The sequence below is a fragment of the Gymnoscopelus braueri genome (genome assembly GCF_963280865.1).
Source record: "Gymnoscopelus braueri genome assembly, chromosome: 18".
NCBI lineage: Eukaryota > Metazoa > Chordata > Actinopteri > Myctophiformes > Myctophidae > Gymnoscopelus > Gymnoscopelus braueri.
In genome coordinates, this window is record NC_137618.1 from 15,717,920 (window position 1) to 15,740,002 (window position 22,083).

Genomic DNA, 22,083 nt, shown 5'->3' on the forward strand with positions numbered 1-22,083 from the left:
GGGCCTCTCTCTCTCTCAGCCTCTCATTTGGACTGGGCCTCTCTCTCTCTCTCAGCCTCTCATTTGGACTGGGCCTCTCTCTCTCTCTCAGCCTCTCATTTGGACTGGGCCTCTCTCTCTCTCTCAGCCTCTCATTTGGACTGGGAGGCTCTGTTTAAAAAATAGCAGATATACAAGCTCATAGCGCGGCACTCGGTGCTGCGCTATGAGCTTGTATATCTGCTATTTGAATAGCCAAAGAAATCTAAAATGACACAGAAGCTTTCCCGGATTGTATGGGTTAAACAGACATTTTACCTCTTTTTGTAGTCGGTCCTCTCTATCGACTTCCCCGTTCTATTCTCAGAGTGGGGTCCAAGGACCTCCAGGGGTCCTTGAGGAGGTTCCAGGGGGTCCCCAGCAAAATGTGTTAATATGTTATATTTTATATATATTGGCTATTAAGAAATACCATATGTATATATATATATATCTCACAGCGCGCCACTTTGTGCCGCGCTGCTATTTTTCTTGAAAAATCTTGAAAGTGTTTGAATAATTTAGCCACTTTTAACACAAATCTTCTCTTCTGGGGGTCCCTGGCACACAACTTTTTCAGACGGGGGTCCGCGGCCACATATCAACTTGAGAAATACAGCTCTACTTTACTTGAACCTCTACCTCCTCATGTGACCTCCCAGCTATCACCCCTGTTTTTCTCCATTCACTTCCCTCTCTTCGCTCGTCTTTCCTCTGAAGACCAGGGGTGGAAGAAGTACTCCGATTTTTTAAAGTAGCAATATCGCAATATAAAAAAAACGCTGCTACAAGTAAAAGGCCTGTACTGTACTCAATACTGTATGTACTCGATTAAAAGTACAAAAGTATTGGCATCAGAATATACTTACAGTACCAAAGTACATTTCTCAAAATCTTTAGAAAGTAGCTGAGCTTGTAGATCAGCTATTTTTGAATAGCCAAAGTATAAAATATGGCTTAATTGTTTAATGTATGTTTTGTAATTATAATCTAAATCTTCAATGTAACTTGTAACAAAAAAAAATCATATAATCGTTGTGGAGTAAAAAGTACAGTCTTTGTTGTGTACTTAAGCATGACCTTGGGTAAATGTACTTAGTTACTTTCCACCACTACCTGAACCCCCCCGCCCCCCCCCTTCCCCATCCCAATCCGTCCTACCACTTGGCCCCGTGCCAGACAGCGAGAGCCGTGCTAAAAAAAACGTGTAAAATCAGCAGCGCTTTGGTGCACAACTACAGGCCTGAAAAGGGGGTCCGGGGGAAGAGAGAGAGAGAGAGAGAGAGAGCGTGACCCCTGCAGTAACCCTGGAACAAAAGAAACAAGTCGTAGCTTCTCAGCCTCGCCGAGCCCCGTCGGCTCTGCCAAAACAACGGCGGGGGTGAGAATGAGCAGGCTGCTGGAGGGGCCGCGGCGGCGTCAGGCAGAGAGCCACTTCAGCCCCTGGCCACGGAGAGAGAGAGGGAAACATGGAGGGTGTCAAAGAGAAAAGCCCTGTCGGTGTTCAGGGGCGTTTGTACTTGTAGCTGCACGCATAAATAAATGCACAGGCTTAGAGACGCACTTCCACTGGTTGTTCTCTGAGACGTGCTGTGTGCGTACACGTATAGCTACGGGACACACGCTCATGCACGCATGTGCGCACGCTCATGCACACACACAAAATCATACAAACAGACATGCACGCACGCAAGCACGCACGCACAGTGTGTGTGTGTGTGTGTGTGTGCACACTATAGGGATGGGGATCAAGATTCGATTCTATCACGGAATCAATTCCGAAGTTATCAGAAATCAATAAGGTTTTGGCATATCGGTTCTCTTATCGATCGTAGTGGGACCTGACATGACGTTGTGTCTCGAGAGACGAGAGTCATGTCATTCAAATCAAATCACTGGCACAAACATCATGTAATTGTCTCTGCCAGGCCGAAAGGCATGGCGAGAGAGTATGTTTTACCCCCTGTCCGTCCGTCCGTCCGAGTGTCCGTCCGTGTGTCCGTCCGTGTGTCCTGTCCGTGTGTTAGCAGCTAATCTCCGGCACCGTTGGCCTGGTCGCTGCAAAACTGTGCACACACATTCCCTCAATGCCAATTCAGAACCTCTGCCCCAAATGTTTCACATGGGCCTGTTATAGCGCCACCAGGAGGCCGATTTGTGCAAAACCACCCATTTTTTTTATATTACTCCCACAGATTTGATCCAAACGTAATGCAAATCGGTAAACAGTATCTCTATAGTCATGTGATCAACATGAATCTGTCCGATTTTCCAGATTCCATCCTCATTGGCTTCCAAAGTTTGCAGGATTGGTCCGTTTTGAACAAAATGCCTCAAATCATGAACGCAGCTTGCAATTTCCGTGAAATTTCACATGCACATTCCCACTAGGCCGAGGAATGGTACCCTTTTCACATTGGCCTATTATAGCGCCACCAGGAGGCCACAATAACGTACCTGACCTGGCAGAGACCTGTGCTCCGAGGAGCACTTTTTCTAGTTTCTAATGAAACTTTTGGGGTTCTGTTGAATTTCTTGCCAACTACCGGTAAAAACAAGGAACAGTGTCTGTGTCATTTTAGGCTATTCAAAAATAGCAGATATACAAGATCATAGCGCGGCACCGAGTGCTATGAGCTTGTAGATCTGCTATTTATTATTTTTGTAAACGCGAAAATGGGTGCAAATCTTTGAATATATATATATATACATTTTAAACGCAAATCTTTGCTTGGGGGGGCTGGAACAAAATATTTTGAGATGGGGGTCCGCGTACAAATACATATCATTTTGGGGGTCCTTCACATGAAAAAAGTTTGAGAACCACTGATATTATAGCAAATATTATAGTTTCTAAACATCTCTATATATTCAAAGATTTTCATAAATGTTCACAATTTACTACTATATGAGCTTGTATATCTGCTATTTTTGAATAGCCCAAAGTATAAAATAATGGTTATAGCTAATTTTTTTAAATCTAAAATGACACAGTATATGCATTCCTGGATGCAATGGATTAATACAAATGTATGATCCCCATCCATGCCTTTACAGAAGCTCCTCACGTCAACTTTCACTACGTGATGAAACGTAAATCGGTAGCCCTGAGGCATAAGGAGCTGTGTTTAGGAGTGTGTGTGGAGGTATAACCCTCAGTCCAACCTGCTCCATTATCCCATAAATCTAACACGTTCCACCACCCGCCTCTTTAGATAACCGCCTCAGTTCAGTGTTTTCTTCAAGTTCTTACACTAGCAGCTTCTTGACCTTTTTCTGGATCAGGGCCCGCACCTGAAAATCTCAAAACAAGTTTGCCTCCCACTCCATCTGACCAACTTAACATGCTGTGTAACATAACGTGCTAACCACATTATTTTATGCAGCAAGTGCCGTGCCATGAGCTATTTTTGAAAGATCGTAAAAAAAAAAAAGCAAATCTTTGAATACATATATTTTTTCTTAAAGCGAACATTTGTAACTCAAATCTTTGCTTCTGGGGAGGTCCCTGGAACAAAATATTTTCAGATGGGGGTCAGCGGCCAAATACATTTAATTTTGGGTGGTCCTTGACATGAAAAAGTTTGAGAACCACTGATTTAGTTTTTCAGAAAACTGTTAGTATTTAGAAGACATTTTGTAGAATTGGAACCTCAGGCCTTAATGGGTTAAAATAATAATACCATTATTTTCGGGGCTCACTTGCAATATAGTGTTGAGATTCTCGAGTATTGTCAGCCCAAACTGTCACGGAGCGTGTCTTATGCTCCTGGCGTGGGTGTGACTAGTCTACACGGTTGATTAATGGCAGCCATGAATAACCAGCAGACAGATATCATGTCCCTCTTCCCCTTTGATTTGGCTGAACTGCGCGGGACTGGATAGCGTGCACGAACCCAGTTTGGCGAAATACAATGCGATAAAAGCCAGTGTTCTTTGTGGTGGGTGGTCAAACGTTTGCTGCTGCTGTGTGTCAAAGTTGCGAACCCATCAATTGTGCTGCCAATAAACGGCATACCGCCTTCAAACTACAGGCCAGAGAGAAACTCACAGAGGTAAAAAAAAAAGAAGGAGAGATTGCTTTCAAACAGTGGTGTAAAGGCCAGACAATAATATCACTGATAATCTGCAGAGGGCAATTCTTTTTTGAAATGGCAGGTTCGTCTGGAACCAGGCTAGTAGTGTAACTGTAAAGGTCCATTTAGCCTACTCAAGTACTGTACTTAAGTATACTTTCAAGTACTTTGCTTTAGTATTTAGATATCTTGATACTTTCTATACTTGTACTAAACTACTGCTTTAGTTACTAGTTACTTTGCAGATTTAGATTATTAATAATTTATCAAATTATCAAAAATGATGAGGTGAATTGAGCTCGCAGATCGAATATTTTCAGAATAGCTGAAGTATAACATAAGGCTTAAGTGGTTAATAATCAATGATTATAGTCCAATAACGTGATATAATATGATATAATTCTGAAATGGGCATTCTGCATAATGAGCACTTTTTTAACTTTTGGTACTTACTTTTGTACCTAAACTCAAGTAACATTTTTAATACAGGACTTTTACTTGTAATGCGAGTATTTCTACATTGCGGTATTTCATCTAAGTACTTCTTCCACCACTGCGTCAGGGACAGGAAGAGCTTGGAACCACTGAGCTCCCACAGTGACACCTGATGCCCACCATGATAAACTAACGCTGGAATTTTGGACATCCAAAAAGCAGAGAGAAACGGAGAGAGAGAGAGAGAGCGAGCGGGCACGCACGCACGAGGCACCTGGACCCAAGCTCGCTCGCTCCCTCCCTCATTCCTTTCTGCGCTTTGATAACGTTCCCAATAAGTCCTCGCGGACCATGGGGGCTCTGGCACACGCCGACGCCACGTAACGGCCACAGAAAAAGCCTTCTGTTATTGGTTACGCCTTTCGCTAAATTGAATTTGCACACTGGATAGTTCTGCTGGGACGTGCCAGATGCAAAGGATCTGGATAAACATAAAAGCACTCAGAGGGCATAGCGCTGTGTTTACATGCCAGCCACGGGGTCCAGGGATAGTTTGTTAAGAGACGATGCTAGCTCTCTCTTTCTCTCTCTCTCCTTCTCTCTCCTTTCTCTCCGTGGTGGAAATAAACGTACTGTACCCGCGTTTGCTGAGATCGATTCATTGCTTTGTTATGATAGCTCGGAGCACGACTGGAATTCGCTTTCCCCGCCGAGGTGATCTATCACTTTGCTATTTGATTTTTCCGATATTATAGGTGGATGATTTGTTAGGTAGCCTACGGGGCGAAAACCCAAAGCTGTGGGATCTCACCTTTTTTTAAGTTGTTTACCCCAAGTTTGACGAAGCTATAGCAGCAATGTGGATGGTCTTGTGCCTGCCAGTGTCGGGGGGGTCATCTGTATATCGTTGCTGTCGGGCAGAAACCTCTTATCTCCACATTTTAACTTTTTGTGTTTTTTCATAAAGTATGCCCTACTACTTGATCATACTACCGCGTCACATACAAGCATCAAAAGTAGCAGATCTGCAAGTTCGAAAGGTGGCACGAAGCGACACGTTTTGAGCTTAGGTACGTTTTGGTTTCCACCTGACAGAGACGATATTCCGATCTGAGATTGAGAGGAAATTACATAAAGCAGTGGCTCTCAAACTTTTTCCATGTCAAGGACCCCCAAATTAATATGTATTTGGCCGCGGACCCCCATCTGAAAATATTCTTGTATGGATCCCACATACAAGATTTGTGGAATGTTTCAAAAACCTTTTTTTCAAGATTTGGGGAAAATAGCAGATCTACAAGCTCACAACGTGTCGCATCCCAAACCAGCAAAAATGTTGATTTTGCTGGGGACCCCCTGGAATCCCTTCAAGGACCACTGGGAACCACTGACATCAAGTCACTGTGTGTGTGTGTGTGTGTGTGCATGTGTGCGTGCGTGTGTGCGCGCGCACGTGTGGACAGTCTCTCCGTTTTTTGCTCAGAAGGGAAGCTCGCACATGGAATCAAAATCCACGGTCCCACAGAGCCTCGGGTCGTCTGATGGGGACTTTTGTCTGCGGGAAATGGACCTTGGTTTAATGCTGTTAACACAAGCATGCGCGGAATGCAACAACACAATTACCCTTTATTATATTACATTCATTTGAACACTAACCCGATAGCATCAACACACGCTCTCGCGGGCCAAGCCAGCCCGCCGTACCGCTTCTCCCCTCACGCCAGCCCACGCACCCGTGGAGTGCTGAAATAAGGGCTTTGTGTGGCTTTCCATGTAAAAAATTCTGTGAAGGGGGTGGGGGGGGGGGGGAGGTTTCGTCCCTTACACTGTGTGTAGCGAGTCAGATCATGTACTGTACAACAGAGGGCCCACATCGAGGGTACATAATGTACGCCCTGATGGTGTGAAATGACGCGTTTGATGTCATCGTTTCGCAACGTCAACATTTCACAGAGAAATAGACAGAAGACATAGCGTACTTTTTTGCCACACTATATTATTGATCATCATGCACCAGAACAATGGGATTTAGGTTGAAAATTGGCAAAGTTTTCTATAAACCTATTTAAAAGCATTTTAGCTATATAAATAGAGCACGTTGGTTGGCTATAAAAAAATAGCAGATATACAAGCTCATAGCGCATAACTTCGTGCCGCGTTATGAGCTTGTAGATCTGCTATATTTTTTTTATCGTGAAAATGTTTTCAAATCTTTTAATATATATATGCGAACATTGTTTTACTCAAATCTTTGCTTCTGGGGGTCCCTGGAACAAAATATTTTGAGACGGGGGCCGGCGGCCAAATACATAATAATTTTGGGGGTCCTTGACATGAAAACAATTGGAGAATCACTGACACAGCAACATATGTTTTTCAGAAAACTGTTAAGGATTTATTAGAAGACATTTGTAGAATCGGCCTCCGATTGGTTCCGATTGGTTGACCGTATGCAGAGTTAATCAGGTTTCCCACACTCTGTCAGACAATAGCCGGCCAAAAACCTGTGTGCCTCCATTGTTGCTGGATGGATGCTGAAGTTCCACCACTAGATATGTGTTGACTAACAATAGGAACATCAGAATGCAGTGGGACTGCAAGACTCGAGGGAAGGTTAGACTCAAACTGAGTCAGTTCTATAAGTCAGTCATTTTTATGTCAAATTAATATGTATTTGGCCATGGATCCCACATCGGAACTTTCTGTGTGTGCCAGCCAGGGACCCCCATACAAGATTTGTGTTGTTAAAATGTTTTCAAACATTTTCAAGATTTTCAATAGCAGATCTACAGCGTGTCATGATGTGACACATGAATATACCGTAGGGTTAATGTGCTTAAACTGATTTTGATGCTATATTAACTACATTTGCTGGGGACCCCCTGGAACCCCCTCAACGACCCCTGGGGGTCCCCCCAGACCCCGATTTGATAACCACTGCCATAGGTTATGCATTAACCATCAACAACAGAATGAAATGATGCAGTGTGCATCAGAAATCAATATCAAAATGAACATCTTTACCCTTACAGTCATTTGAAATCATTGCACTGGATCTTTTACGCAGTGGGTTCGAATCATTTTACTACACATTTAGGAAGAGATAGAGATAGATCAATTGTGATTTGTGTTGTAATTCAGCATGGTATGATCTCACTACTTCCTCCACAGTCATGGAGAAAATAATAAATAATAAATTTATTTTTGTTTCCATTGTGTATAGTACGGTACATCATCTCATTTCCTTTTCTTAGTGTGGTACTTTTTTTTTTTCACCAGTTTTCGGTTTCAAACCTCTCACGACACACATCAACGTGCCTTCTTTTGTTTGTTATTGTCTGTGACGTCCTTGTTGTTACGGCGGTCCGTTTGAATAAACAAAGACTCAAATTCAACTTTGGGAGTTTTTTGGAAGCAGAATGGCTAGCAGGTGCTCAAGGGCTCAAGTGAAGCTTTTTTTATTTTTTTTTGCTTTTCCCACTGGTGTGTGTTTTCGTGCGGTGGTACTTACCACCACCACCATCACCACCACGTGTAGGTAGCAACGCAAACATGAAGTCATGAGCAACTTGAGCCACATCCTCCAATTGTAAAATCTATTATCGCCTCACATTACCGCCCTCCTTAGCTTTTAAAGCCGGCATTCCACACTTTGTTTGCTTTGCTCCCGCCATGAGTATTGGGACTACTTCTCACATTTGGTTTGTACTGCTTGACCGGTGGCCAGGCTCGCTGCTAAAAGCTCACCTGCACACCCCTGCCTTTAGATAAACACCTCCCTGTGATTTTGGGGGCGAACGTTTAGGTTTCTTTTGCGAGAGAAATTAGCAACCAGGTCTATGAAAACAAGCCCAAAAGAAGCGACCAGGCCACATGAGCACTTAAACATACTGTACTGTATATGCGTCAGATATTTGAAAATAGCCAATCTACAAGCTCACAACGCATCGCGATGCGGTGTGAGCTTGTAGATCTGCTATTTTATTTTTTTGGTACAGAGGTCCTTGGCACAAAATATTTTTTAGATGGGGGTTGGGGGGTCCGGTAGACAAATACATATTAATTTGGGGGTTCTAGACATGAAAAGGTTTTAGAACCACTGGTTTAAACATTAGGAAGCAAGCCCAAATAAGCAACTACACTTTAGGAACAAGCCCCAAAAAAACGCAACACGCAACTACCAATATTTACAAGCAACTTTACAGAAAAACAAGCCCAAAGTCGCTTATAATAAGCAGACGTGGCATCACGACTGACTGACTGACTGACTGACTGACTGCTTCACCAGACTGCAAGGGTGCAAAGTTCCACAGCAGTTTCAACGGGGTAGGAAGCAACTGCTTAGCATGAGGCAGAATGTGAGCTATTCCAGCCGGGGGCAGCAGGCCTACACTCTGTCTGACCTTGACGTCACTGGGTCATGCTATGACACTGGGGCCTGGATTATCCATGCACCATTATTACCTCTCTTTTTTTTTTTACAAGGTTACAATTCTGTACCAGTGGCAGTGTAACCGAAGATGGGATATTTCTGCAGCCCCTTCTTTTCCATATTTTATTTTCAAAAGCAAACTTTAAAAAAAGAGTGCTTGCAGCCATGAATGGATTCAAATAATAACCGTATGCACTGTAAATACCTTAAAGGTTCTATGACATTCATTTTCACATTTTTTTTTTTTTATGTTTTTTGGGGGGTTTTATGACCTCAATTACACCCAAAAAATCTGAACTTTGAACATTCAGTGGATTTTCTGTGGTCTGGGGTTTTCTGAATAATTAGGCTGAAAAGTAATCTGAGCTTGGCCCTTCGGCAGTGAGGTCACAGCCGATTAATCCCGCCCACTCTCCTCCTCGCCCCTCCCCTCCCCTATCCTTTCCTTTGGGGGGGGGGCGGAGCAGAGGTGATGATTGACAGGCAAAATCCCTCACCAGCGACACCCGCAGGCAAAGATTTATTTTTTCATTGCAGTTGAAAAGGCTTTAGAAATGTGAGAGAAAAACACCTGCCATGGATCAATGGAGTGGAATTTTTTGATAAATATATTAGATATTTGATTTCTATACACGTTTGAAGGACCATGACAAATACTTTTAATGTGTGGTAAAACCGAACGTCATAAAACCTTTAACTATGGGTGCGTTCGGAAATACAGCACTGAGCGCACTGGCCAATACAAACTAATAGGCGAGTGCGCTCCGGTGCGCAATTTTCGAACGCACCCTACATGAACTCTTAATTTTCCTTCATTCTGGTGAAAATAGCCTACCGATATCTGCAAGTTTTTCGCATTTACGACACGTTGTGAGCTTGTAGATCAGTCTGTTTTGCGAGATTTTGTGTAGAGGGTAAAAAGAAGGGAGCCTAGGATGGACCCCTGGGGGACCCTGTGTTAACTAAGTATAGGGTTTAAGTGGTTCTGGTGTTTGAACTCAATAGTAAATCTTTCAGCAACCTCTGAGTGTTCTACTAAACATTTATCTGTCTGCAGCACAGTTCAAAAGCAAAACGGCAAAGAGCCTTTACGAGTAAATAGTTAAAAAGGGGACGGGGAGACCCCCATCTGAAAATATTCAAGTTAAAAATTTTCGCTTTAGAAATATATATATATTCACTCTGTGCCGCGATATGAGCTTGTATATCTGCTATTTTTGAATAGCGGACCTCTGACGCCACGCTCATGTCACTACGTCGTCACACCATGACTCAGCCACAACCATATAAGGTTGCAGTGCATGCAGCTACGCCCCAAATATGGAGCGTGTTGTCTAACCTCAATGTGTCGTCATGGCATCAGGTGCAAACAAATCGGGCACAGAGGGCCCCGTGGGAGAGTGAGAAGGGTAGCTGGCGATGACGGTGAGATTGAAGGAGGACAGGGGACACTGACACCTGTCAACTGGAGACTCAAGACACACTCCATAATGCCAGAGGACATTCCTGTGACCGCACACACACACATTCCTCTGGGTTGCCATCATCATCATCATCATGCCTTTCACATTCTGGAAAATACACACGGCAAACAAACAACCTGTTCTGTTGACAACTAAAAGACAGTCCCCCAGAAATTCGTTTGACAAATTATATAAAAAAATGTGGAATGAATATTATCCATGATTAATAGATTTTGTTTTGTGAAGGGCCAATGAATCTCAAAGCCCTACAGCTTTGAGGTTCCTTGAATAAATAAATAAAAAGTGCCACTGTGTCACGGTGTGTTTTAAATCCAGCCGGTTTCCATATCTTCACTGTCGGACAGAAACCTTGTATCTCCATATCATCACAGTTTTGGACGATATTTAAACTTCTAGTTTTTTCCCCCCATAAATGAATGCCCTACTTTGCCGAGCTACATGAGTTCACAACAACGAGTCACAACGCGACTGTTTTTTCTATGAAAGTGAAAGCATTTGTGGTTTCATAAATCTTGAACCAATGAAGTATTAACAAGAGCTTGTGACTAAAATGATAACTACGTTGGATCCATTAGAATGCAGGTCATTTCTTTTAACGGTTCGGGACATAATTCCCACTTGACAGCAACGATATCTAGCAGCATCAGCTGCTTTTCTTATGGTTGGGGGGAATAAGACTTTTTTCTTGTTTTGTTTTTGTTTTTTAAATCAGATGACAGCAATTTCCTGTTTAGAGTTAACATTCCTGTAAGCCCCATAAGGGGCCTGCATTATGGCCATCAAAGGAGGGACAAAGAATCCAATGACCCAAGGTGACTCACGCATCCTCCAACCTTGTGAATCCCATTAGCTAAACTTCACATTCACAAATGGCCGCCGTCCAGTTGTGCTTTTAGCTTGATTTGCAAACATCCTGCAGTTGAGTGTACACACACACACACACACACACAAGTACACACTGTAGGTTGTTCCTCTAATCAAATAGCGGGCTCACCCCAAAGATAGCCGCCGCGCTGCTTAACCCATTAAGACCGGGAACGCATCTGGGTGTGTGTCATTTTAAGATTTCTTTTGGCTATTCAAAAATAGCAGATAGCTCATAGCGCGGCACCGAGTGCCGCGATATGAGCTTGTAGATCTGCTAAATCGTGAACATTTGTGCAAATCTTTGAATATATGTCTTTTTTTAAAGCGTTTTTTTTTTTACTCAAATCTTTGCTTTTGGGGGATTCTACAAATGTCTCCTGAATAATTTTTTTTTTTAAACTTATGTTGCTATCAGTGGTTCTCAGACCTTTTCATGTCAAGGACCACCGCCGCAGAAGCAAAGTTTTGAGTTAAGTGTATAAAGATTCGAACACATTTTGACGTTTTTTTCCCCTTCAAAATAGCATATCTACAAGCTCATAGCGTGGCACTCGGTGCTGCGCTATGAGCTTGTAGATCTGCAATTTTTTAATAGCCAAAGAAATCTAAAAATGACACAGATGCGTTCCCGGTCTTAATGGGTTAAATGTGCTTTCGCTAGTTGTAAAACATCTGGTTTGATTCTGCGACTTTAGGACCTCACTGTAAAAGAAATCTTAACCACTTAAACCCCTCTATGGGTGACCGGAGTCTCTCAGAGCTCTGTACTAGTGTAATTTATTAGTTTTCTGTTATTGTGGGCAAAGCTTTCGCTGAAAATAGCAGATCGACAAGCTCACAACGTGTCGCGTGGTGATGTGTTGTGAGCTTGTCGATCTGCTATTTGTCGATCTGTCTGCTATTTTCTTAAAAGAGGCAATCTACAAACTCATGACACATTGTGAGCCTGTAGATCGGCAATTTTTGACAAAGGGATTTAACGTAGAGGGAAATACTAGCGTACCTAACTAGTATAGAGCCCGGGGGGACCCCGGTTGGGTCAACTGAGTATATTGGGTAGTTCATTGTTTTAACGAGTCATAATGAATGGAAGAATACATTTGTTAGTGAACAAACACCATTGCAATAAATGAGCAGGGGTGTGTTTTGTGTGGTGCTGTGTTTGTGCTTGTATTTCCTTGACATCTGACACTTGCCTTAACCCATTAAAACCGGGAACGCATCTGTGTAACCACTTAAACCATTATTTTATACTTTGGCTATACAAAAATAGCAGATATACAAGCTCATAGCGCACTGCTATTTTTTTGAAAAATCTTGAACAATTGTGCAAATCTTTTAATTTATATATATATGTATTTTAAAGCAAACGTTTGAACATTTTGCTTCTGGAGGTCCCTGGAACAAAATATTTGACAAATGTTTGCTTTAAAAATATATATATTCAAAGATTTGCACACATTTTCACGATTTTTCCAAAAGAGCAGATCTACAAGCTCATAGCGCGGCACTCTGAGCTTGTATATATTTGCTATTTTTGAATAGCCAAAGCAATCTTAAAATGACACAGATGCGTTCCCGTTCTGAATGGATTAAGCTCATTGTTAGCTCTTCCTCATTCTGACATATCACAGAATGAGGTAAAACCTTCCAACTGCATTCAACGTTTAAGCCTTCTAAATATTTGCTAATGGCGGCTAAAGAATGGTATTGTTTACCCTTCTTTGGGTCAGGATCCAGTTCAGCTCTTGTAACTTTCTGCAGAGCTGCACACTCACAGTTGGAACAAACGAGTGCACTTTGTCAAAAGAGAAAGTGAAAAAAAAAATTCTAAGTGGTGCCAGAATTTAATGGTGTTTATTTGTGGGCAGGAACAAGGAATGTAGTACATGGCTTCAACAATGACACAAAGCAGAGCCATAGGCAGCACATAAGCCCCATGTTCTCGCTGAGCGGCGCAAATTAGTCCTGGATTTGCCTCTCAACCATTAAAGGGATCTCATAGGTCAACAACTCTGATAACCTATATAAGTCTCAACTTCCAACACTGGAAGTGGCAACCGTTAAACCTCTGAGACAGTAGAGGGAGTGGAAGGTTTAAAGGCTGTTTTCAACATGGAAATTTAGTTTATTTAGTTTATTAGGATCCCCGTTAGCTGATGCATAACATCAGCTAATGTACCTGGGGTCCACACATAACATAAAAAAAACATGACAACAAACAAGACACTTACAGACAACCTTTTAAAAACTTAAAAATATTCTCAATATTCTTTCTTTCCAAACAAATATTGACCATACCAAATCATGCATAGCACTATGCTGATGTACTACTTTCACAGTAACAAGTAACCCTATGCATTCAGTACCTTTCCTATCCTACAAATAAAAAAATGGGGGGATGTTCACTTCAACAGCCACTGAGAAATATCACGTGTAATAGAAAGACAGGGAGCGACGGTAAGGCATGTTACAGGAAGCGCACATCAGACAGTGACATCCTGTTTGGCTCCTCATTCTCATCAAGCGCTCATCTTTGCTCTGGAAACGCTCCGTGTCAGTGTTCTATTTGAGGCCATCATCATCATCATCATCATCATCATTACGCTCTTCCTGTTTGCCTTTGACCAGGTCCTCGTGCTCTGTGCTCTGTGCTCCTCCGGCTCGGGGACTGTCACAGTGATAATGGGATTATAGCCGGGGCACTCTCCGCACATCATGGGTTCTGGTGCAGTCCAGGCTAGGACAGGACGGCCAACCCAACGCCACTGACTGACTGTCGTTGTAGCCAGGCTGAAGGCCGCTTTATACTGGCAAGACATATATGACCAAGCCGTACAGAAGTACGTCATTTCTTTCCAACGCTGTTGTTTGACATAGCGGTAGTATTGGTTTTCAAAGTGGAACCATGGGCGTTAAGTGGAAAAGAGAGGAACATTAAGAAAATAATAAAAGTTAAAAAAAATCTATAAAATGTGATTATTGTGGTTGTTTAATACATTTTTAAAGACTCCTGGCATTTTGAACATGTCAAGTTTTTCAAACATTTAAATGTATATATAGCAGATCTACAAGCTCACATTACATCGCGACACACTGTGAGCTTGTAGATCGGCTATTTTGGGAGCAATTACGGGTCCATTTGGTTCCATTGGTACATTCTCAGAGTGACCTGTAAGGGTCCATTTCGTTCCATTTGAAGCACTCTCAGAGTTACAGACCTGTAAGAGTCCATCTGGTTCCCCGGACGACTGGGATAGTGTATTATCCCAGTCTTTCTAAAACATCCACACACCCCCGCCCCCCCAGGTCAAGCCAGTTGAGAGAAACATTGTTGTAGAGAGACGCATTGTGGTTCGTGACACTGCGTGAATGGACTGTCGTTGGAAATTCTTTCAGAGCTCGAGCCATTGAATCAGTTGGTCGTCATCACACTGGGAAAGCTAAACCTGTGTGCCAAGTGTAATTGCTGTATAGTAAATGTCATATGAGAACGGCATCAAGTCAGTGAGTCTGTCTGTACCTTGTTCAAGCCTGCTATTTAGAAGATTAGAAGAAGATTACCTCTATTAATCCCCATGGGGAAATTCTTTTTTTTCCTTCTTTTTACACACCCATAGTCCTGAAATAAATAGAGACATGCACACACAGGGCTTATAGACGTGTTAATGTGGGGAGTTGGAGGACTTAGGGGTTTCGGTGCCTTGCTTTAGGGGAAGTGAAGTCGCATCTCTCCTGCTATCAAGTCCATACTGTGGTCTGTGCTGGACTTGAACCAGCCCAGTTCCCGAGCCAAGTTCCTTACGCTACTGCTGCCCCTATAGCGTCCCTATTCTGTGAGCTTGTAGATCGGCTATTTTCGGTGAAGAGATTTGGTGTAGGGGGGAACAAAGGAGGGGGCCTAGTATAGAGCCCTGGGGGACCCCAGTCAACAACGTTTATAGGGTTTAAAGTGGTTTAACCTAGCATAGCCTATTTCACTTTTGCAACTGATGTGTTCCAGCGCCTCAACTTCTTCAATCTTGTAACCATATATGCTGTGTCATAACAGTATGGCTAAACGTATGTTCATTCCTTTTTTTCAGGTATCTTCATCCTGTGTCCCTGCAACCAACTATGAACTGGTAAGACACTCTTTCTCTTCTTTCTTTCTCTTTTCTAATGATCAATCAATCGATTGTGTTCCGGCTTGGATCAATGGCTCCTGTTTATCGGCACGTCGAGGTTCTAAAGACGAAAAATACTATGACATTTTCTTTTACATGTTTTACATTAATGTTATGTTATCAAACAATTATGCCAATTATCTGGGCCCACTTGCCACATCCTCACGGCCCCGCCAGTGGGCCCAGGCCCACAGGTTGGGAATCGCTAGCCTTAACACCCATAAAGCCTTTGCTATTGTAATGCTTCATGAACACTGGGCATCATGGTGTCATGGTGAACTGGTGCAGAATCATTACCAACAGCATCAGGAGTCACTGTAGCACCATGCAGGCATGAGCTACATTTTAGGAATTCTGTGGTTCAGAAATAGAACAAGCCACCTCCATGGCAGATGCCCTCAACCGTCATTTAACCCTTTAAGACTGGGAACGCATCTGTGTCATTTTAGATTTATTTGGCTGTTCAAAAATAGCAGATATTCAAGCTCATGCTACGAGCTTGTAGATCTGTATTTTTTTTGTTTGTAAGCTTGACATTTTTTGCAAATATTTGAATATATATATTTTTAAAAGAGAACATTTGTAACTCAAATCTTTGCTTCTGGGGGTCCCTGGAACAAAATATTTTGAGATGGGGGTCCGTGGCTAAATACATATCATTTTTGTTGTCTGGTTGCCATATCAGTGGTGCTCCAAATTTTCCATGTCAAGGACCCCCAAAATGATATGTATTTGGCCACGGACCCCCATCTGAAAATATGTGGTCGAGGGACCCACATTAGCACAGATCGGAGTAAAAAATGTTTGCTTTAAAACATATACATAATATATATTCAAAGATTTGCACGCATTTTCACATATTTTCAAAAAACAGCAGATTTACAAGCTCATAGCGCGGCACCGAGTGCCGCGCTATGAGCTTGTAGATCTGCTGTTTTTGAATAGCCAAAGATCTTAAAATGACACAGATGTGTTCCCGGTCTTAATGGGTTAAAAAGGTTTGACGAGTGACTGTTTGTAACAGAAATGGCTGTGCATTTTTGGATGTACTAATCACTCTGGCAAGTAGACAGAACCATGAGGTAAGAGCCTTTCACGTAAACACATTTGGAAGGCTGCTTCCATGTATCTGTCATTGCATCTTTTCAGTGGTGGGAACAACTAAGTACATAACTTTAACTTTTTGCCCTACTTGATCGTACTTCAGCGTCCCACAAAAGCATCAAAGGTAGCAGATCCGCAAGCTCGAAGTTTTGAGCTTGTAGATCTGTTACTTTTGCTACTTTTGCTACTTTTGCTATTTTTGCTACTTTTGAATTAGAATCCTGAAAAGTAATAGTTTTTGACATATGAGGTTTCCACCTGACAGAGACAGTTTACTCTAATACTATAATACTTAAGTCATATTTTACTTTACTTGAGTATGTCAATTCTTCAATACTTTATACTTCTACTCCACTACATCTCAGAGGCAAATATTGTAGTTACTTTGTAACTTTGTGCAGATCTACCTCAAGCTCACAACGTGTCGCAATGCGACGTGTTGTGAGCTGTTGTGTTGTACTTTTCACCTTGGTACTTTAAGTATTGATGCCAATGCTATTTTGTACTTTTACTTGAGTCAAATGTTTTGTGCAGGACGTTTACATACAACCAAGTATTTCTACATTGTTGTATTACTACTTTTACTTTTACTAATCAGAGTACTTCTTCCACCACTGCTTCTCAAACTACATTGAACATAGTGGGGAAACAGCCTGGCCATGCAATGTGTTTCAGCAAAGGCAATAAAAGAAACAAAAACATTAGCTTGCTGTGTTTCCTTATTTGGTATTGGGCCTATTGGAGTTACATGCAGTTTGTTGGACTTGGACTCTGACTCTCTCAGTATTGTTGAAATCTTACAGTGGTGGAATAAGTACTCAGATTAGTTTTTTTACTTAAGTAGCCAGTACCATGTTATACTTTAGAAATACTCAGTTACAAGTAGAAGGCCTGTATTCAAAACAATTAGTTTTTTAAAGTACTAAAATCTATCAGGATGTGTCAGACACTTTTGAAAATAGCTGATCTACAAGCTGATGACGCATTGCGATGCGACTTGTTGTGACGTTGTAGATTGTCTATTTTTGAATAGCCAAAGTATAAAATAGGGCTTAAAGGTTTTTTTGTTTTAATAATCAAAATCTGCAAAGTAACCAGTAACTGAAGCTGTCAAATAATTGTAGTGGAGTAAAAAGCACAATATTTGCCTCTGAGATGTAGTGGAGTAGAAGTATAAAGTATTGAAAAATGGAAATATTCAAGTAAAGTAAAAGAAAAATACCTACAGTACAGTACTAGAGTAAATGTGCTTCAATACTTTCCACCAGTGGACTTGGATATGATTTGCTCACACTCTGACTCTCTCAGTATTGTTTAAATTCTTCTGGGGTACTTGGCAAACCAACAAAAAACATCTACCAGCCCTTTCTACCATTCTACATCCACACACACTGGGAACATTTCTTCAAAGTGTTTACCTTTCATAAAAGCTGCAGTAATCATGTAAGAACATGTTATTGTGCTCTGCACATGAAGACATCTGTTTCTGAGGTGTAGAGAACAATGGGGGTATGACATAGTTTATACTGTACAATGTATCTGCTTCAGTTCTTTGCCTTTTAATAAGTAAGTCAGCAAATGTAATTTATGCTATTCCAAATCAATAACAGTGAGCCTCAATAACAGCGCTGTACGTGAACACGTGCACAGTGAAATCCTGCTTGTTAACTCGTTAATGGGTCCATTTGGTTCCATTTGTACGAGCTCTCAGAGTTACAAACCCATATGTATTGAAAATGAACTCTATGAATCAACTATAGCATCGAGAATCAGCTCTAGTGTCATCTCCATCTGTTCCTCTGTCTGTCTGTCTGTCTGTCTGTCTGTCTGTCTGTCTGTCTGTCTGTCTGTCTGACTGAGTGTGTCTCTCTCTTTCTCTCTCTCTCTTTCTCTGACTGACTGACTCTCTTTCTCTCTCTTTCTCTGTCTCTCTGTCTCTCTGTCTCTCTCTCTCTCTCTCTCTCTCTCTCTCTCTCTCTCTCTCTCTCTCTCTCTCTCTCTCTCTCTCTCTCTCACCGACTGCCTCTTCCTCTCCTTAACCTTAACCTCTCGTCTCCTCTCCCCTCCTTAACCTCTCCTCTCCTTAACCTCTCTCCTCCTCTTTCTTTCCTCTCCTCTGCGCTTGCCAAGAGGAGTTGCCCCAAAGGCGGTGCTGGGCCGCGTTATGGCTGCTGATTGCCCTCGTAAACGATGATGAGCTAAGATGTAAAACACTCCCTGACGTACCTGTGTTACCGCCACAGAGAAACGAATGGGGGGTAAAAAAAAAACCTTTTGGCTCTCTAGTTCAAGGCCGTGCTGTGGATGGCCAACGATTTCCGAAAATTGGGAAACCAAGGCCAGATGGACGATAGGGCCGAGGAGGACAGAGTGAGCGGCATGGGAACTAGATATGCACTCGACAACACCTGCCCTGATGTGTTCCTTCTGTGTACCCTGGGTTCTTCTGACACACGTTGGGAGTGTTGCCACTGCATGAGGTGTTTGTGATGGATGTGTGTGTACATTGTACAGTAGAGTAATGTACAGTTTGTTCCGCTAATAAGAAATAGATGGGGGGCAATTTTGTTCGGGAAGTGTTTGGCGGACGTGTGCCTGTTTGTGCGTACGTGTAAGTGTGTGCTGGAACGCTCATATTTTATACGCCGCGCTTGTACATCTGTTATTTTTTTAAAACAATGAAAAATCTTAAAACCCAAATCTTCTCCTCTGGAGGTCCCTGGCACAAAACGTTTTCAGAAGGGGATCCGCGGCCAAATACAAATCAATTTGGGGGTCTATGACGTGAAAAAGTATGAGAACCACTGCTCTCTCAATGCTGGGTCCCAAAGAAGAAAAAAAAAACCTGTGTGTGCACGTGTATAAAATGTGTAGTGCTGTGTAGTGGCCTGGCGCATGGGTTAAATCATCTCTCCTCCAGCCCCTTGTTTGGTGAATTATTTTGCTCAAGGGCTGTGTGTGTGTGTGTGTGTGTGTGTGTGTGTGTGTGTGTGTGTGTGTGTGTGTGTGTGTGTGTGTGTGTGTGTGTGTGTGTGTGTGTGTGTGTGTGTGTGTGTGTGTGTGTGTGTGTGTGTGTGTGTGTGTGTGTGTGTGTGTGTGTGTGTGTGTGTGTGTGTGTGTGTGAGAAAATGGACAATGATTTACTTGGCTACTCAGGTGCAGACCGAAGTCAAATCAACTGTAAATTAGGTTACAGGCAGAATAATGGAGGAAAGAAAAAAACTGCTGAACAGTTCCTTTTCTGAAGCCAGACATTCTGTGGGGCGATGCTGAGAGGTATACTGCCGTAATTACAAGTTTATATCGGGGGGGGGATACTAGCGCTGCATTCTGAAGGAAGTCCATTTACAGGATGGATACATCTCTAATCATAGCCATTAAAGATGATTCTGAGCAGGAGGCACAGTGCACATTACTTGAGTGCAGGCAGTCTGCTAAAATGACGGCTTAAGCCGACCTAAAGCATGTAGGCCTAAGTGGTCACAAAGTTGAGATTTACACGTATTTACTTTATAAGGAGCACACTGCAAGCTAGATAATATAAAAGAGGTCGTAAATGACAAATAAATATTTGAATAAGCCCCAGTGCAGATTGTAAGCAGGTGAAAGTTGTACATTGTTACAGTATTGTTCTCCCTTTCTAAACAAGTCTTAAGCACGTTTCCTTACTTGGACTGCATTTTTTTTTTTAGCAGTTACGCTCCATGTTTTGACATAGTAAAGTCGCGATTTTGCTAGGTGATCTTGTCACCCGCCCTATGTTATCTTTTTACCTCAATTCATGTCATTGTGTATTCTTACTTTAAGCCATGTATTATATCGTTGCTGTCGGGCAGAAGCCTCTTATCTCCATACTATTATTTTCAGCAAAAATGCAACAATAACATGCATTTCACAAGAAAATAACGGTATAGCAATACAGTATCTGTACAGTGTACAGTATCAGTAGTATAATACAGTATCAGGAACATAATTGTCATGAAAAGGGACATAAGGACAGCAACGAATGCAGACAAACCTCCAACTTAGACCAAGCTCAAAAACCATATCAAGGGCATGCATTCCCAACTTGCATCATTACTGAGTAGGTAACAAACTTGAACTTGACAATGTGCAAAAGAAATCTGGCACTGATCAGCCCAGATCAGTTTATCACAGACAGACAGACGGACTCCTTTCTAGGAAGCTCGCCTCCTAGTATGAGCAACTGTGTAAAAAACAAAAAAAGACCTGAATTAGGATTCCTTTAACCTCTTTCAGCCTGGCATCCCTATCTTGGGTATGTCAAAAGTGCACACTCAAAAGCAGCAATGCGTTGTGCGCTTGTAGATCGTCTGTTTTCCACGAAGTAGGGCTTAAGTGGTTGAGCCATGCCCTGACTGTTCATGGCGCAATCGAACAGAACATTCCTGTCTTTAGGAATGAAGGAACGCGGTCTGGGTTGGTTGTGCCAATCGGCAGTAAGTGATGAAATGCGATACGGAGGTCCTCTCCATCAGCCCCTGATGACAGAAGTGGCTACTCCCCAACACACTCCCACAGTTGGGGGGGGGGGCGCACGTGGCCCGCTGTGGTGCATGCTGGGAGCATTCCACTGACGTGCCTTCTTGTCGAAGCCGGTGCTGACAGGACATACAGTAGCTTTGTATTTTGCAGGGACACATGGAGAGACGCAAGGACCATATGTGAAGGGGTGAAGTGGAGGATAATATTTGAGAGTTTATTTCTGTTTTGTTATTTTTTTCTGGGTACATGATGTAATCTAAACACTTCTTTCCCACACATACGTAAGCACATGAAGCATGCGTTAGTTATACCCAAATACACATGCACGCAGTCATACCAATAAAACCAAATGTTTATACCCACAAACAAACAAACACAAGTATCCGCTCGCTCATGTTTGCACCTACACGCGCACACACACACACACACACACACACACACACACACACACACACACACACACACACACACACACACACACACACACACACACACACACACACACACACACACACACACACACACACACACACACAACAAAACCGTAAACTGCCTACCACCTGCATCATTCACCTTTATTCACGACCCGTGTCTGTTTAAGGGCCAGTGCCAGTGCACATTGCTTTCTAATGAGTAACTGCGAGGCAAAGAGATGGCTCTAGATGTGTTCCAATTAGCCTCATGTTTAGAACTAGCACACAGAGAGGTCGCTGATGTGATCTATTACTCTCTGTATACAAGCCCACATCCAGGCAGGCCGCAACGATATACGATCCAAACTCCCCAGGCACTTGTATACAAACCAGCGAGCACGTACTGTACCTCAAAACACTGGCCATGCCTGGCAGGGCACTGGAAGAGAAGACGGATCGCAATTTTTTTGTTTTCTCTCAGGAACCAGGCGTATTAACGGCAACTGGAATTGTCAAGTGCATGTGAGTTACATAAGACCCTAAATGTGTCTCCTCTCCAAACAAATGTCAGAACTTGTGACG

At 42.5% G+C, this 22,083-nt stretch overlaps 1 protein-coding gene across 10 annotated transcripts in view; it reads left to right on the forward strand.

The window, feature by feature from the left end:
* Nucleotides 1-22,083, forward strand: part of tns1b (tensin 1b) — a 320,096-nt gene that overhangs the window by 140,114 nt on the left and 157,899 nt on the right. For all 10 annotated transcript variants that reach the window (XM_080456570.1, XM_080456568.1, XM_080456569.1 and 7 more), the window contains exon 4: nucleotides 15,398-15,436. In XM_080456570.1, coding sequence (XP_080312696.1) covers nucleotides 15,398-15,436 — 39 coding nt within the window. The remainder of the gene's footprint in view (nucleotides 1-15,397; nucleotides 15,437-22,083) is intronic.